This window comes from Chelonia mydas, chromosome 21, assembly GCF_015237465.2.
Source record: "Chelonia mydas isolate rCheMyd1 chromosome 21, rCheMyd1.pri.v2, whole genome shotgun sequence".
Classification (NCBI taxonomy): Eukaryota; Metazoa; Chordata; order Testudines; family Cheloniidae; genus Chelonia; species Chelonia mydas.
The window spans coordinates 2516600-2532090 of NC_051261.2; the positions used below are offsets into that span (position 1 = coordinate 2516600).

Sequence of the window (15491 nt, forward strand, 5' to 3'; positions counted from 1 at the left end):
AACTGGGAGAGCGGTGGTCCTGGCTGGCTTTTCAGCTGGTACAGACTGCTGTAAATGTATGGCAAGACAAAACCTTTTGCCTTTCAGTTGACTGAGCTTGTTAAGTTAGGTATTAGCTGGTGTTTTACTCTTATTTCTTTTGTAATCAATCCTGACTTTGATGAATCATCACTTGTAATCACTTACAATCTATCATTCTGTAGTTAATAAATTAATCTTAATCTTAACCAGTGTGTTTGGATTAAAGTGTGTGGGAAACTCCGTTTGGGATCACAAGGTTGGTGCATATCATGTTCCATTGATGAAACGATGGACTTTCTATGAGCTTGCACTGTTCAGCAGAGTGCTGAGTAGTACAAGACGCACGTTTCTGGGGGACAAGGCTGGGGCCAGGAATCTGTCGGTGGTCTTCCGCCATGTAATTCACTCGGTACTGTGCAGCTGGAAGCAAGTGACATGCTGGAGGCTGTGCGTAAATTGGCCAGGAGGGGCTGCTCACCAGTAAAGCAGTGTGACAGGCACCCCAGCGTGGAGAACTGAGGAGACACAGCTATTCAGCAGTCCAGATTATACCCTGGGGAATGTCACACGGGGATCAGCCTTCCTTGAGGCCAGTGGGGCTGCAGGGAGGGCGGCAGGCCCTGGTGGCCCACAGGATCCATCTGCTCCCCAGAGTCTGCAGGGAGCTGGCAGGTGACCCAGCGCTAGGTGACCTGGCCCTAGCTGCTCCTCCATGTTCCCAGCTGCTTGTGCAGAAGCCTGGGCTCTTTGCTGCAGAGAAGAGCTTGGAAGCAAGCAGCTCAGCCGTGGGGTGGGGGGCACTGCCAGCCTGGTTGCCTCTGAGAGAGTCCCAGTTAAATGGGGAATCACCCCAAACACGGGGGCCCTATTGTGCCCTGGGGGCGGGATGTGCTGTTCCCAGCCCCCTTATCTTCCCCCCACAAATGAGCACTGCTGTGCTGCAAACAGCCAGGGCGGGGAGTCCAGGCAGGCGAGGGCATTCCTGCCAGTGGGGCTGGTGGGGGAAGGTGTGGGCTGGATCGGGGTCCCCCCCTCCCCTGGCTGGAGAGTTAGTGCCTCTGGCTGGGAATCAGCCAGCAGCTATCATACCCCAGAGCACCCAGCTGGGGAGGAGATGCCCCAGCTAGGCAGGGAAGCTGCTTTCCTGCCAGGCACCCGTCCTGCTGCTCAGTTCCCATGACCCATGCTGTCCCTAGGTGCTCAGCCCACATGGGGGTGTGACCAGCTGTGCCCACAGCTTGGCGACAGCCCTGGCTGCTGGGCGCCAGGCCGGGCACAGGGGGGCCCTTCAGGGTAGGAATCCAGACTGCAGCTTGCCCCAGGGTTGTGGCCTGGGCTGGCTGCGCTCACCGGGCTCTGGCGCTGGCCTGGGCCTGGACCCTGGTACTCACTGTCCTCCCGCAGCGGTTGTTGTGCAGGTTCATCAGCGCCCGGGCATCCTTCACCTTCTTCTCCTTGGCGTCCACAAAGGCCTTGGCGAACTTGATCCCGTAGTGGATGTTGTCGCTGCAGCCGCCCCAGTCGAACTCCCCTCGCTCGTCCTTGGAGCGGCCGCGCTTGAGGGGGTCGCAGCTGCAGGCTTTCAGCTCCCCTTGGCTGCAGGCCCGGGTGATGGCGTAGACGACCCCGGCTGAGGAGATGGCGTAGACGAAGGCCGCCTCTCTGCTGCCTGCCGGGGGGAGCGAGGGACGGGCGTGAGGGTGTGCACCGGGCTTGGGCAGAGGCAGCCCCAGGAGAGCAGGAAACCTCAGAGATACCCCAAGGTGTGCTTGGCCCACCCCGAGGCCCCTCCAACAGGGCCCCGTAGCCTCATTCTGTCCCCCCCCGGCTTCTCCGGGCGCTGAACCCCCGGGCGTCAAAGTGGCCAAGGCCACAGGCCGGGGAAAAGGAAGGGCCTGAACTGAACCTGGCTAAACAGACTCACAGGGCTGAGGGCCACCAGTTCCTCCCAGCTCCGCCCGTCTGCTCTTCCCACAGCCGGGGGCACTGCTTGGACTCCATCTTCCTACCGCACGAGGCAGCCTACCTTAGCAGGCAGCTGGCTGGCGCTGCCCACGCCTGCCCTGTCTGCCTCAGGGCCATGGCCGGGTGCTAGGGCCTGGAGCTGACCTGGAGCTAGCTGCTTTGGACTGCTAGGGTCCCGGCTGGCTTGCGAGCCCGAACAGCGTGAGCGGGGCACCTCACCCGGGGGGCTGGCTGGCAGCGCTCGCATTTCGTCCCCCATCACGCTGCCCGGCAAGAGCAGTGCACGGCATGAGCCAGGGCACGGGGTCATGCAGAGCCAGGTGGTTGCCAATGAGGGGGTGACGACTGCACTGAGCCGGGGGGAACTGGCAGCCTGGCCGCGCTGGTCTTTATCGCTCACCTCCACTTCTCCCTCAAGTGACGAAATGCTTCCGCCCACGGTCCCGGCAAACGGCTGCTAAGCCCCTACGCTAGCCCCCTGGGGTTACCAATTTAGGGTGGACGTATTCCTGGAGGTTTCATCACAAGACATAATCTTTAACGAACTATTCATCTTTAATTCCTGGAGTCTCCAGGACAATCCTGGAGGGTTGTCAATCCCAAAGCCCCCTCACCTCTCGCTCTGCCGGGAAGCCTGCCCATCACATGCCAGCCCACCCCTTGGCTGGCTGGGGTCTTGGCAGCTTGGTAATTAGGACAGTTTACCTGGGCCCCCGCCACCTCTTTTATTTGCGGGAATCACCTGTTGTCTCGTGTCATGCTTCCTGAAAGCCTTGTGGGGCAGGGGCTGTCTTTTAGCGCTTGGCACAAAGGCGCCCCACTATCTTATTGGGCCCTGTAGCGGCTAGTGAAAAACAAATCACCCCCGTGTGTTACCCCTCCGAGGGACTCTGACCGCTGGCTAACGGGCTGGGTTCGCGGATCCACGGGCCGCAGTGCGCTGCTGGCCCAAAGACCCTGTCCTGCTGCCTGGCTGTTTGAAGAACTCCAGCGGCTCATTCTGCCCCCCGGTCATTTTGTACCCTCGTTAAAAAGCAACAAGGGGACTTGGGCCCAAAGGACAGGCTGTTAAAGGGGGGTGGGTGTGAACGAGTCCAGGAAGCAATGCAGCGGTGCTGCACGGCGGGCTTTGAGTGGGCGATGGGGAGCACTGCTAAGCGTAATGGATCTTAGTGTCTCCTCTGCTGGAGGAGCTGGAGGAGTCCCCAGGGGCTATCCAGCAGCCTTGCTGGTCAATATTCAGCACTTGCACCAGCCTGTTCAGAGCTCCTTTGCTGGACAGTTCCCCGAGACCCTGAGCACAAGAGGAGCAGTGTAACTCGGCTCTGAGAGAGGGACCCAGGGAGCTCCCTGGGATGACAGTGCGTGGGGGGCGGCTCTGATGAGCACAGAGCTTGGGGTCCTGTTTGGGATGTGCTCGAACTAGAGCTGCCCTCTGGTGAGGTCAGAGTCTAAGGTCCCTGGAAGGAACAGGGAGATAAAGGGGGCGGCCTGTCGGCAGATAGGAGTTCCCTGGAAGAACAAAGCAGAGGCAGATTCCAGCAGATCCCTGCACAGAACTCTCCCCACGGCAGATCCCTCACCTCCCAAAGCCGGGCTTGGGGAGTATGAGCTCGAAGTGGAACCTGGGCGCACAGTCCAACCCCCGAGAGGGATGCCACGGACAGCGTGACGGAGGAGAGACCCAAGGGGCGTTAGGGTGCTGAGAGGGGAACTGCCCTGGAGGCGGCAGACTTAAAGCACAAGGGCTGGGCCCTGCTGGGAAGGGGAAAGGCCAGAGAGCAGAGCTGATGGAAAGGGCGGTGTGTACAATCGCACCATGTGAGGGAAGATTGAAGATTAGTTAGAAAAGACACCGATTGTCCTGCCTCTCAGGGTAATTTCCCAGGCACGCCCAGTGTGCCTGCTCTTGCTGGCGAGCTTGGCGTTCTGCAGGGCATTGGCTGCAAACCTCTAGCTGAATTCCCAGCTCCTCACACTGCCCTCTGCCCCTCCGTTCCCTCTCCCTCCCCTGCTGTGGCCAGCCTGAGCAGAGGAGCCCTTCCATCCCGGGCAGGGACAGCCATCGCCTTCTCATCTCCCCCTCCTGCGCTGGGAAGCGCTTACAACCCCAGCCTGCCCGAGCTGCGAATGGCTGGGCTGCAGGACGCCCCAAAGCAGCACAGCATGCCTGCCTGGTATTCTACGGTTCTAGTTTGAGTTCACAGCTGGTTTTATATGTTGCAAAAGCAGCTGCAAATCAAAACCATGCAGCGGTGCACTGAGGAGGGACCCTTTCAAAGGCAGCCTCAAAGAACAGAGTTCTCTGGGTACCTGGCCAGGGCTGCAGATGGGCACCAAAGCCAAGAGCTCTCCGGTCGGCTCTCCATCCTCGCGCGCTCTCCCAACAAACATGGGTGTATGGGGGCTCGGGGACACAGGGTCACAGTCTCTCTGCTCTCAACCTATGAAGCAAAGCTCCTGTCTTCCCAGGGCCTCTACATCAGAATGGTCCCTCTAGCCCTACCCGATGGGGCCACAGACCATCTGACCCCCTTGCTGGCCAGCAGCGAGCAGTCCACACCCCAGCACCAGCCGCTGGCGACGTGTAGCAGGCAGGAAGAGGAGCGGTGTCCCAGGCAGGACTCCTGCTCTGCGGACGGTGATCAGAGGTGCCCAGGAAAGGGTGACTGCCCCGTGCATGGCGAATGGCACGGCAGGGTGTGTGCTCAGCCCAGTGTTACACGGAGAGCTCCAGCCACAACCTAGGCTCCCTGCTCCTGCACACCTGCTGCCTCCGGTTACGCAGCCTGGGGGGGTCCCCAGGGCTGCCAGGGCAGGAACTGCTGCTCGCTGTTTGCCAGCTCGGGGGTAGAGGTGGGACACCCCAGAGGATGGGCGACTCCTCTACCCACCAGGCTGTCATGGGAAGGGCACCACAAGGCTCTCTTCTGCCCCTCTCTTGCTCAGTGAGTGTGCAAGGCCCCAGGGGCACTGGGGCGGCACTGGGGCTGGGGAGGCCGCCCCGTAACTCAGCATAGGCAGTTCCAGGTGTCACAGGCTCTGCACTCTGAACATCTGGGTGGGCAGGGGTGAAGGCCAGCAGTCCCTGGCCTCTATCATATTCGGGGAGCAGGGGGGGCTTAAAGCCATTGGTTGCATCTGAGTGTGGGGGGCCCACAACTCCAAGAGGTTTAACCCCAGCCTCTGCCCTTGGCTCTGCAGGGACAGGAAGGCTCTGACCCAGCAGCAAGAGTGCCTCAGTCAGGGACTGGGACAGTTCCCCGGACCCATCTCTCATGCAGGCTGCGGCCGACAGTGCTCCCCCTCTGCCTCCTCCCACCCTGCCAGCTTCCCTCCAGTAACCTGCACTGGGATCTTTCAGGGTCTAGCTAGCTCCTTCCTCCGCTCGCCCTTCTCCCTAGGCTGCCTTGCCTCCTAGCCAGTCCTGGATGTGCAGTGAGGGTGCCAGCACCTCCGCCTCCTACCCGGGGGTGCTCAGACACTCACCAGGTGAGTTATCTGGGGTGAAGGAAAGCACCTTCCCAGCTGATCTTGGCCTCCAGGCCCCGTGGCTGAATGTGACCCATTGTATCGAGGGGGAGGGCAGGTGGGCAGGCAGGGTGGGACAGGACAGGACCATCTATCTTGTTGCTAGATCATTCTGATTCCAGCCTCATCCACAATTGATCACACATGAATTAAAAACACTCCCTCCAGATAGCATTGGGTGTCAGAACCCCTTGTGAAGGGGTGAAAGTTTTGCAGAACCAGGAATGAGGAAAAGAGAGCTGATTGGCTGGATGGGCTGTCAATCACCCAGAGAAATGGGGCAGGACTTCCCTTCCCTGCAAAGGGTTCTGGGTAAGGAAGCCCTCTATAAAACTGGCAACTGCAAACCAGCTTCTCAGGGCTGCTGGAGGAAGAGTTACCTAGAGGAGCCTGGCTCTGCTTGAGTGGCATTATTAAAGGTATTCTTTGCTGTTATTGGCCTTTATTTAAAATAAGTCTTGGTATTGTTTGTTTAAACTTTCTGAGCTGGGTCTTGTTGTTCTGTTGGACAGTTTTGTGGCTCCACTGTGCCACACCCCTCTTCCTCCTTGCTCTTCCTTCTCCTCAGAGTAGCTAAGTGCCAATCTGCCCTTCTGCCTAGCAAGCACTTCCCTCTGCTCCCAGGAGATGCCTGCATCTTTCTGGTGTAAAGTGTCTCCAACAGTCTGGGAATTCTTACCCTAAAAGAAATGAGTCTTTTGGGGTCCCCTGGACTTTGACTGCTAATGTGGGGGGGGGCATTGTGGACACTCTAACCTTGGTTATTGTCATTTCCATGGATGTAGGAGCTACAGTATCAGATCTGTTCAGTGTGGTCACTGTGGCATGCAGGATGCAAATTGTTTCCCACTGTTTGAGCTCATGGTGTTCCTAACTCTTGTAACTTTGTCACAAGTCTCATGGGATTTGGTGCTTTTTCTTAAAGCCCCAACTCCTGGAGTCATAGTGCTATGTGAGAATCTGATTTGTCTTTTTAACAGGAAGTTTATAGTGCAACTGGTAGCCTGAAAACCTGGCCCTGATAGGCTCATAGGCCAGGTGGAAAACAGACCTCAGCACTCACTATTTTTAATCCTGTTTTTTAAAGTAATCTCAGGATATTTGGGAACCAGAGTCCTGATCTGTGTAAGTGCAGAATTGGCTGGGCTACCTGTGTCCAGGGAGTGAGGACCAGAAGCACCAGGTCAGATGAATGGTCTGTGGGGTCAGTACCCTTCCTCCCTAGCTCGCTCTCTAGAGCAGAGCAATGGCCCCACCGAGTGCTGTGAGAGAATGGTCTGTCTAGTTCAGCAGCCAATGCCGGAGGCTTCAGAGAAGGATGCAGTCCCGCTGCTGCACCCATGGCAATTACCTTCTGATTTATGGTACAATGCACCTGTTGCCCCTCCTTGTCCCTACATCTTGGGGGGGAGGGTCACTTCAGTGCCAGGCCTATGGCCCACTCCTCTGGAACCCAAAGCTGTGGTTGTCCTGAGATCTAATTGCTCTCCGTCTTGGCTTCCCTGTCATGTAGGGAGACAGCAAGTTCCCATGTGAGCAGCTGACTCCTGGCCAGCCCTACTCTCCAAATATTTGTATATCCCATTACTGTTTACATATGCGCCTGTTCTTCAGAAGTGTCTCCTTCCCCCACCCCCTCCTGTCCCAGAACAGTGATAGGCTCCTGTTACCACCTAACTAACTTAGAGAATAGTCATGCTTCCACGGAAGTAACCCAGTCTGTCACACATGGCAGCCGAGCCACAGAGAAACAAGGGGAGAAGAAGAGGTTCCTAAGTGATTCTTGAGTGCTGGCACAATAGGAACTCTAAGCTGCTGGCTTTACAAGGGCACCTAGCTGATGGATAGCGGGGGCAAGGGAAGTGGGGGTTGGCTGCACTGTGAGGCTGGGGAGGAGGATATTGTCTGGGAAGGCTCTGGGGCTCTGCTTTTTGGGGGGACTTTAGCCTCTGGGTATAGCAGGGGTCTGGGAGTAGGAAGGTGTGGGAGGGAATGATAGCTGGCTCAGTAGCAATGGACACAGGGCATGTCCCCCAGACTCCAGAAGGGCGTTAATATGCCTTCACCTTGTCTGAATCCCTCTTCAGCTGGGCATTGCTCCAGGAGGTGTAATCCCTACCACACTGCTCTGGATGTGCCTGCTGGAACAGACGGGGCATGGCATGTTGGGAGCTGGGCTCTTTTGCATGTCTGGCCATAAGTGTCCCTTTGGAAGCTGAGCACATGAAATCTGGTGCCAATGACATGGGACTTGCCCAAGGTTCCCCCAGGGAGTTGATGGTAGAGCAAGAATGAACCCAGCTGCCCTGAATCCTGGTGCAATGCCTCAAGCACAAAGCCATCCTCTTTCCCAGGGTGGGTGCTGCACTGCTGGGGATTTGTTCCTGGGTACATGGGAAGAATCCTGTCCTGGCTGCAATGAACCCTAGCACAGCATGGTTAGAGACACAGCTGTCCCCTGGATGGGTGTGAGCCATGGCTCCCATCAAGTCACCCAACCAAGGGCACCGGGCATCTGGCTTCCTACTGATGGGCAGAAGCTTGCTGAGTTCACATCAGGTCTGGCAGTACGGTGGTTGGAGCAGGGCTAGGAAGATGAGCCCAGCGGTGGTGGTGGAGTCCAGCAGGCCAAGTTGCAGGGTTCTGGGGTGCTCAGAGTCCTGTGCAAGTGAGATGGGAACTGGCTGCTCTTTTAAAACAGGAGGTGAAGGCCACAAGCTGCAGGGGTGAGTCTGGGAGGGAAGGGGCTCGAGACTGTCAGATGGGATGTATGGCAAGGTAAGCCCCTGGCATAGGGTGCCTTGATTTTCAATGAGGTTAAGTTGTGAGGGAAGGAGCCAGGTATCCTCAGTGAAAGCAGATCTTTGGGATCCCCTTGGACCTATGTGCTTGTGAAGTAACACTTTCCTTTGTTAGCCACCCTTTCTCCTCTTCCCTGCCTGTTATGCCTTTGGGCCCTGAGCAACCAATGTGCTACGGTGGTCCCATTACATCACGCTGGTACAAGAAAGGGGTGTGTCTAAAGCTATCCAGCCTCTCTGTGCCTGCTATGAATGGACTGTGGTGGAAATGCCAGTCGGGCCCTGGGCTTCCTGGGTTGCTGCATCATAGCTTTATCCCAATGTGCCATGCAGCAGCGCTGTGCAATCTGACTCTCTGGCCTTTCTAGGATTACATCCTCCCCCTGCTTTGGATGGGGAGAAACCCAACAGTCAAATGACTAGGAGCATCAATGTCAGATCCTCTAGCAACCCTTTCCCCTCCCTGTGGGTTCTCAACTTCCAGCCTCACCTTCAGATACTCCATGACTCAGAAATGAAAGAACTTAAATGCAGAGCGCCTCCTAAATCTAGAGGGAGGGACTAGCTAGTTTTCTTTTCCTTCCCAGTGTGTTTATACAAGGTCTTTATAGATCCTAGGTAATAATCTTCTCTGCAAATGCTCCTTTCCTCTGTCAAACAGAAATTGTCCACCCTCTTCCTGTATCTGGGGCGATGCCCAGGTTTCTCTCTGCCACTGTATGCAGAGTAGAGCAAGTCAGTCTTTCCATCAACATTCAGTTTTGCTGGAAAAACCCAATCTGGTTCTTGATTGGAAAACTGTAAACACATTTGAAACTTTTTTTTGGTTAAAACATGCTCTTCAGTTTCATGCTTTGGTCAAAAACCCCAGAGAAATTGTAGAGGGGAAACATCTGTTTAAGAGTTCTTCAAAATTTCCTGCAAAAAATAACTGGCATTTTTCAATCAACTCTCCAAATTCCCTCCCATAGACAAACTGCATCCAGGTTGGAGCTGAGCAGTAATTTACCCACGGCCGGGCTAAGTGGGAAAGGCAAAGCTGACAGAACTTACTGCGTAGCATGACTCTCCCGAAGACGGTGTGGTCTCTATCCAGCGTGCTGCAGTTCCAGCGGTGGTGCCGGAACTGGTGTTGGCATTCCCGGATCCACTCTTTCGCTCCCTCCCCAACTGACTGCATGATATCGGGGTACCTCTGGCAGAGTTGCCGTTGCTTGTTGACTAGTCCAGGGATGTTATCGCAGATCACTCTTGCCCCCAGTGCCCCGATGTACCTGTAGAAAGAGAACACACTGTGAAAAATCAGCACAGTGCAGGCACTTTATTATGTTCAGGGAGTGGGGTCCCATGGCTTAGAGCAGGGGGGACTCGGCGTCAGGACTCCAGGGTTCTATTCTAAGCTTTGGGAGGGGAATGAGGGTTGGTGTGTTAAAAACCAGGAGTCTGGACTCTTGCTTCAGCTCTCGCCCTGGGAGGGAAGAGGGGTCTACTGGCAAAGAGGGTGGGGCAGGACTGGAAGTCAGGTGTTCTGGGTTCTGTTCCTTGCACTGCCATTCACTCTGTATGATTTGCTCACACCATGGTAAGCTTGGTGTGCCCCAGTTCCTCTCCTTCTTGTGCTGTGTCTTGGATTATGCACTGGGCAGGCAACCGGCTGCTTCAACCTCCCCAGCCTTCCTCCCCTCCCTGCATGCCAGAAGCCATTCTGGGAGGGACTGTTTTGCTTCCTACTGGTGAAGCTGATATATATAGTCACTTGACTTACGATGACTGCTTTGGGAGAACATTGACTGGGGGCTAAGCCCCGGTTTTCCCCATCAGCAGGATGGCACAAAGGAACCATGACAGAGGGATGGTGGGTGGAATATGCTTCTGCAGCAAGGTGTGGGTGGGGGTGTGAGCACAAAGGTGGTGATTCTCTCCCCTGCCCCCCAGTTTCACGCCTCTGCTGCACACTTGCATCTCTTCCTACCTGGCTGCTTATTAAAGGTCTAATTTTTGCCATTTAAGAGTGGTGCACTTAACGCAGAAGGGATTCAATCTTTATTTCCAGTGGCGTGAGCTTAGCCCCATTGTCTGATGCCAGGATGGGGAAAACAGCCTACAAGGATCTGTGTGCTGCTGGCAAGCAGACCCTTCTCCTTCGGAGGCAGCGCTCCACTCGTACTTTATGGGGAGACCTGGAGCGCTCTGCTTGGATTCGTATCAAATTCCCAGTGCTGTGATTAAACCAGACTGGCAGGGTGCAGGGGATGTTGCAGTGCTGAGCCATCAGGGACTCTGTCTAACAAAATAACCCTGAGCTGCACCAAGCCCAGAATGGGAGGAGGGGAGCTGTGTGCTCGGCCTGAATTATTGCTGTAGGAAGCAAAGAAACCCGGGGAGCAGGCTCCCCTTCTGAGATGCTGAAGTCAGGTGCGTGAGGGAGGCAGTAGCTTTCAGAAGTGACATTTGTCTGTGAAAGCCTGCTGAACTTTCAGCTCAGGGGATAAGTTACTGCGGTGGCAGCTGATGGAACTGGCTGATATGCAAAACCCTCTAGCCCTGCCTGTCCCTCCTGCCATACGAATCCAGCTCTGCTGGCGGCTGCAGGATTTGATCAGAGAGCTCTTTCCAGCCCAGAGCAGTGGGACAAACACGTGAACCAGCATGGGCAGGACTTGATTATTACCATTAATTCATTTCTGCTCTGCAGCCCCTTGGGAGCCTAATCGAGGAGCAGGCCCCTCTTGTGCTAGGTGCTGTACAGACAAGCTAGAAAAGGGACAGTCCCTGCCCCAGAGAGCATGACCCACAGGGCTGACTGGAAGCAACAGCTGGATGAAGCAGACATGCAGCACAGTGGTGGGCTGAGAGGCAGTGACATCAGAACAAACAGCATTCAGGGGTTTCAGCTGGCCACATGGAATAGGGTAGAAGCCCTGCAGTGTATCTTGGGGGTAACAGTGACCCTGGGCTCTAGAGATCCCAATTTTTGCCCCATTCTTTTGTGACACATTCAGGGGGTAGAGGGATCTGCCCTCAATAGCCACTGACAGTCTCTCCCCCTTTTTTCCTGCATATGGAAGCACATCCCAGAAATCGGCAGGGCAGCCCAGCCCCCTACTGCCACTCCATAGAAGAATCAAGATCAGTGGGTAAGGACCACAAAAAGCATTAAAATTGCTTTGTCTGCTCAGACTCAGGTCCATCTAGACCAGCCTCCTCTCTGCCAGGAGCCAGTACCAGCTGCCTCGGAGGAAGGGGAAAGAATCCCGCACTAGCAGCGACAGTGATGACCTGCCCCTGGGGAATGTCTCTTCCCCTCACCCCCGATTAGCTGGAGGCTAACTCCTGGCCCAAAGCAGGGGTGTTTATCCCTTCCAAAACACTTGGGTTTTAAAACCCTGACTGCTGCTGTTCTGGATGGTCTCCATCCCCTGGCAGCCCAGGCTTGTCTGTAGTGGCAAACATGCCTTTGCCAAACAAGCATGGTGTGTCCTCGGCCGCCGGTGCCAATATGCTCAACTCCCCCTTCAGCACCAGACTTCTCTGCTGACTCTAAAGCAACACAGACAACGGAGTTGGGTGTAGAATTTTCCAGATCTATCCAAAAGCCCTGCCTAGGTCCTTTGTTTACCCCAGCCAGAAAGCAGCTGATCCTTTGTGCTTGGGAATGGGCTTTGCCACATACCACGGAGCTGCATTGCTGGCTGGAAGAGGAGAGCTTGGGGTGGGAGTCAGATTTTTTTCAAGCCTCTAGACTGGAAATAAGACCCTCCCTTTAATAATAAAAGCAATAAATGTGGGTAATATTTCACTGTCTCTCTCTGGCCGTGCTCTATATCCGTCTCAGATAGCTGGCAGCCCCAGGAAAGCCCTGTGACTACAGAAAGGGAGCAAAGGCTTCCCCTCCCACCACCACCTTTTAAAAATATTTTGTTTAAATGCTGGCAGAAACACAAGGTCATCTCAGGCTGGAGCTGTGGATAATACACTCGGCTCCCCATGGCTTCGCAAGCCAGGGCTGTGCTGGCCAAGGCACATGATTTTCGCAAGCCTGCTCATCAACCTTTCATCGGGCAGCAGCAGGGCAGGGGAGGTGGGGAGAGCCAACAGCAGCTCACCCAGTGATCACTACCAGGGGCTGGAGGCCAGTAACTGCTCCCTTGTGCTTTGCTCTAAAGGGAGGATGGGTTATCACGGCTGCCTGGGGTGCAAGCTGGGTTCAGTTCAGCCTGCTCTGGGAGTGTGGCACTGAGTGCAGGGGCGCACACAGGAAGTGGGGTTTTCCCCTCCCACGTTTACTCAGCAGGCAAGGGCACAGCTGGGAACTCAGAGCTGAGTGGTGTGCTCTGCTCAGGTGCCCACCTGCAGGCTGGCCTGTTGCTGCTGATCGATCGATATGGCTTAAGGTGACTTTCTGTGCGCTGCTAGCATGGGCCGGAGCCCAGTGGCAAGAAGCCATCGCATGGATGTGCCGCAGCGTGTGGCAGGGCTGGCTGGTTCCCCAAAGCCAGGGCAGGGCTCTCTGCTCCCAAAGCCCCTTGTTCCCCAGAACTTCAAAGGAAACTGAGGCTCCTCCCCAAAGCAGGGAAATGGGGCAGGAGGAAGATGGTGACTCCTGGGTGAGCCTGGCTCACCAGAGTGCCTGCTAGCTCAGCCTGCTGGGGCCGGGGGGAGAGACCATGTGGAGTCCACCAGGAGAGATGCTGCTTGTGGGCTAAGAGAGCCACTGTTTGCCCCTGAGCTGCTCTGAGCTGGGCGGGTTCTGCTTAGGGGCCGAACCACAGTCTTGTAACTGAGAGGTTGTTCCCGCTTCTGGGCTGCCGTGGGGGGCTCTGTGACTGTCGGATGATGTGATCAGTGTGGGCTGCTGGGGGCTCTGAGACTAGTAATACATGTGTCCCCAAGAGAGATGGGGGAGGATGGAGAGGTCAGGTCTGGTGTCTGCATCTTCATCTCTCTGGAACCAGTGACCACGGCTGAGGCCAGTGCTGGAGTCTCAGGAGAGACTGGGGGGTTGGCTGCAGCAATTGGAGAACAGATGCTCCGTCTCCATGGGCATGGGAAGAGGTGCCCGGAGAAGGAGGCATTACTAAGCAAGGCCTGAGAATATTCCTACTGCCTTCCTCCCAGCTCCCCTAGGAGGACCTCGCCAAAGCACTAGGGGCTCTGGAAGATGCCCCAGGACCTGGACGCTCCCCACTCGCACCAGTCTAAGCTAGCAATGGCTTCACTGATGTCCCCAGAGCGATGGAGGTTGAAGCGGGTGTAAGCAAGAGGCGAATGGGGGCTGCTGGCTTGAAGAAAACACCGTGAGCTGACAAAGGAGATGCTTTCATAGCAGGAAGCCATATCGCTAATGGCAACTGACTAACTTATCCCCGCAGGAAGCTTTGGTCACGTAGAATCCTCTGAGCAAGATAAACACCGGGCACTCCCTTTCTCATGCTGTGAGATAATTATTTCTGCTCTCCTCAGCTCTGCTGCCAAATAGCCAGATCACAGCAAATATTATTGGAAGGAGAAAGTGGGATGAGAGAACAGAGTAGGGTCACTGATTTCTTCATTTTTCCATGATACACCTTGCCAGCATGTCTGGCTCCCAGAGCTCCCTTTCCATGCTGTGTGAGTGCTATTTGCAGCTGTCCACAATCTGGAAGAAAGACAATGGTTTGATTTTTCTTTGCTGTCCTGCACCTCATGGTCATGTACACCTGTGCAAAGCAGGTGTACAATGCTACACAAGGAAGAGGTTGGGTTTGGTTGGGTTTTTTGATGCACCTAATTTGCCCAGGTGCCAGTGACTACACAAGGTGCAGAGACAATGGAGAATCAAGCCCTGTATTCCAACGGCACCATGCAAAATTCTGTGATTTCAAAGTTTTTGGTTTTGGTCCATTTCAGAATGGAAATTCTTCAAAATTTCCCAGAAAACACAATTGCTGGGGGGACGGGAATTGTTTTGGGCTGATAAAATCAAAATGTTCCACTCATAATCCCAATTATTAAAAAATGGAACCAAGTCATTTTGAAACAGAAAACTGGAGCCTTCCTTTCTGAGAAGGTGGAGATGGGACACTGATATTACCAAAATGCTCTGTTTGGTTTGTAAAAGAGAATTTTAGTCTGATTCCTTTCAATAAATCTGCGTTTCTGATGGACCCCTCTGCCCCCAATGAACCATTAGCCACCTCAGTTTGCAGTTGCCACTAGGCAGCCATGGAATTGGGGGATGGAAGGCAAAGGGAGGGAAGCAGAATGGTCCCAGCATGTGGAGATGGCCCAGGCAGGCTCTTCTGGCATGAGCACCTTTGAATGGGGAAGGGAGGTGAGAAGGAGCAAGGGGTGTGGGAGCAGGGAAGACAGGTGGGTGTGGAGGAGAGATGTTGTCCAGGTGACCAGAGCAATGTCAGAGGCTATGGGGATGGGCTAATGTGAGGGTGTTGAGGGGTCTCAGCCAGGAGCAAGGCTGAGCAGTTCCTAGCCCCTGTGGAAAGAGCCAGGGAACCAGTGACAAGCCACAGAGGGAAGCAGGTGCCAGGGGAGGGAGATTATTTTAGCTGCTGAATATTGGAGAGGGAGAGTTGAGGAGGGCATGCAGGAGGCCAGGTGAGTAGGGTGAGCCAGTGGAGAGCTGGGCAGGGGGAACTAGGGGAATTTAGAAGCATTGCCTTTCTGCAAAATGGGCACAAGGATAGCTCTATACTGACTGGGGGGCAGGCAGTGAGGTAAGTCTTACTATGGTTGGTTATTTCTGCCAGTGTCTCTTCCATCCCCAGGGATAGTGGAAAGGGAGCACAGCTACACCCAGTCTCGCAGGCACTAATCTTGGGATGTTGCTCTTTCCCTCAAGTTTTGCTAAATAGGAGACATACTTTGTGTAATGTTAAGTCTGTGACTCCTGCACACGTGTGTACTTTGACATGCTCATAGTCTCATGTCCCCTCTAGTGGCTGGTCGCATGGAGGGTAAGAGCCCAACTGCTGGCAGCTAAAGGAGTTTAGCTCAAGTAGAGGTCAGGGTTGATGCTCTGCATGTGCAACACCTGGCGATGACATATCACTACTTTATGGCCTCAGTGCTACTCTTTACAAATAGCACACAGGAGACCCGTTAGAGCAGCATCCAAACCTCCCATTTCTACAGAGCTCAGATCCCACTACTGCCAGGAGATGGCTGTGAGCCTCA

At 55.0% G+C, this 15491-nt stretch overlaps 1 protein-coding gene and 1 long non-coding RNA gene across 2 annotated transcripts in view; one reads left to right on the forward strand and one right to left on the reverse strand.

Annotated features, from left to right (window-relative positions):
* The window catches only part of WNT2B (Wnt family member 2B), a 42645-nt gene that overhangs the window by 8803 nt on the left and 18351 nt on the right, over positions 1–15491 (reverse strand). Inside the window, exons 2-3 of the mRNA XM_037885071.2 lie at positions 9372–9592; positions 1413–1690 (exon numbers count right to left, since the gene is read on the reverse strand). Of these exons, the coding sequence (XP_037740999.1) occupies positions 1413–1690; positions 9372–9592 (499 nt within the window). The remainder of the gene's footprint in view (positions 1–1412; positions 1691–9371; positions 9593–15491) is intronic.
* Positions 5873–10342, forward strand: LOC122463470. The gene is made up of 2 exons (XR_006286883.1): positions 5873–5936; positions 9290–10342. It is a non-coding gene; the product is annotated as an uncharacterized LOC122463470 (long non-coding RNA).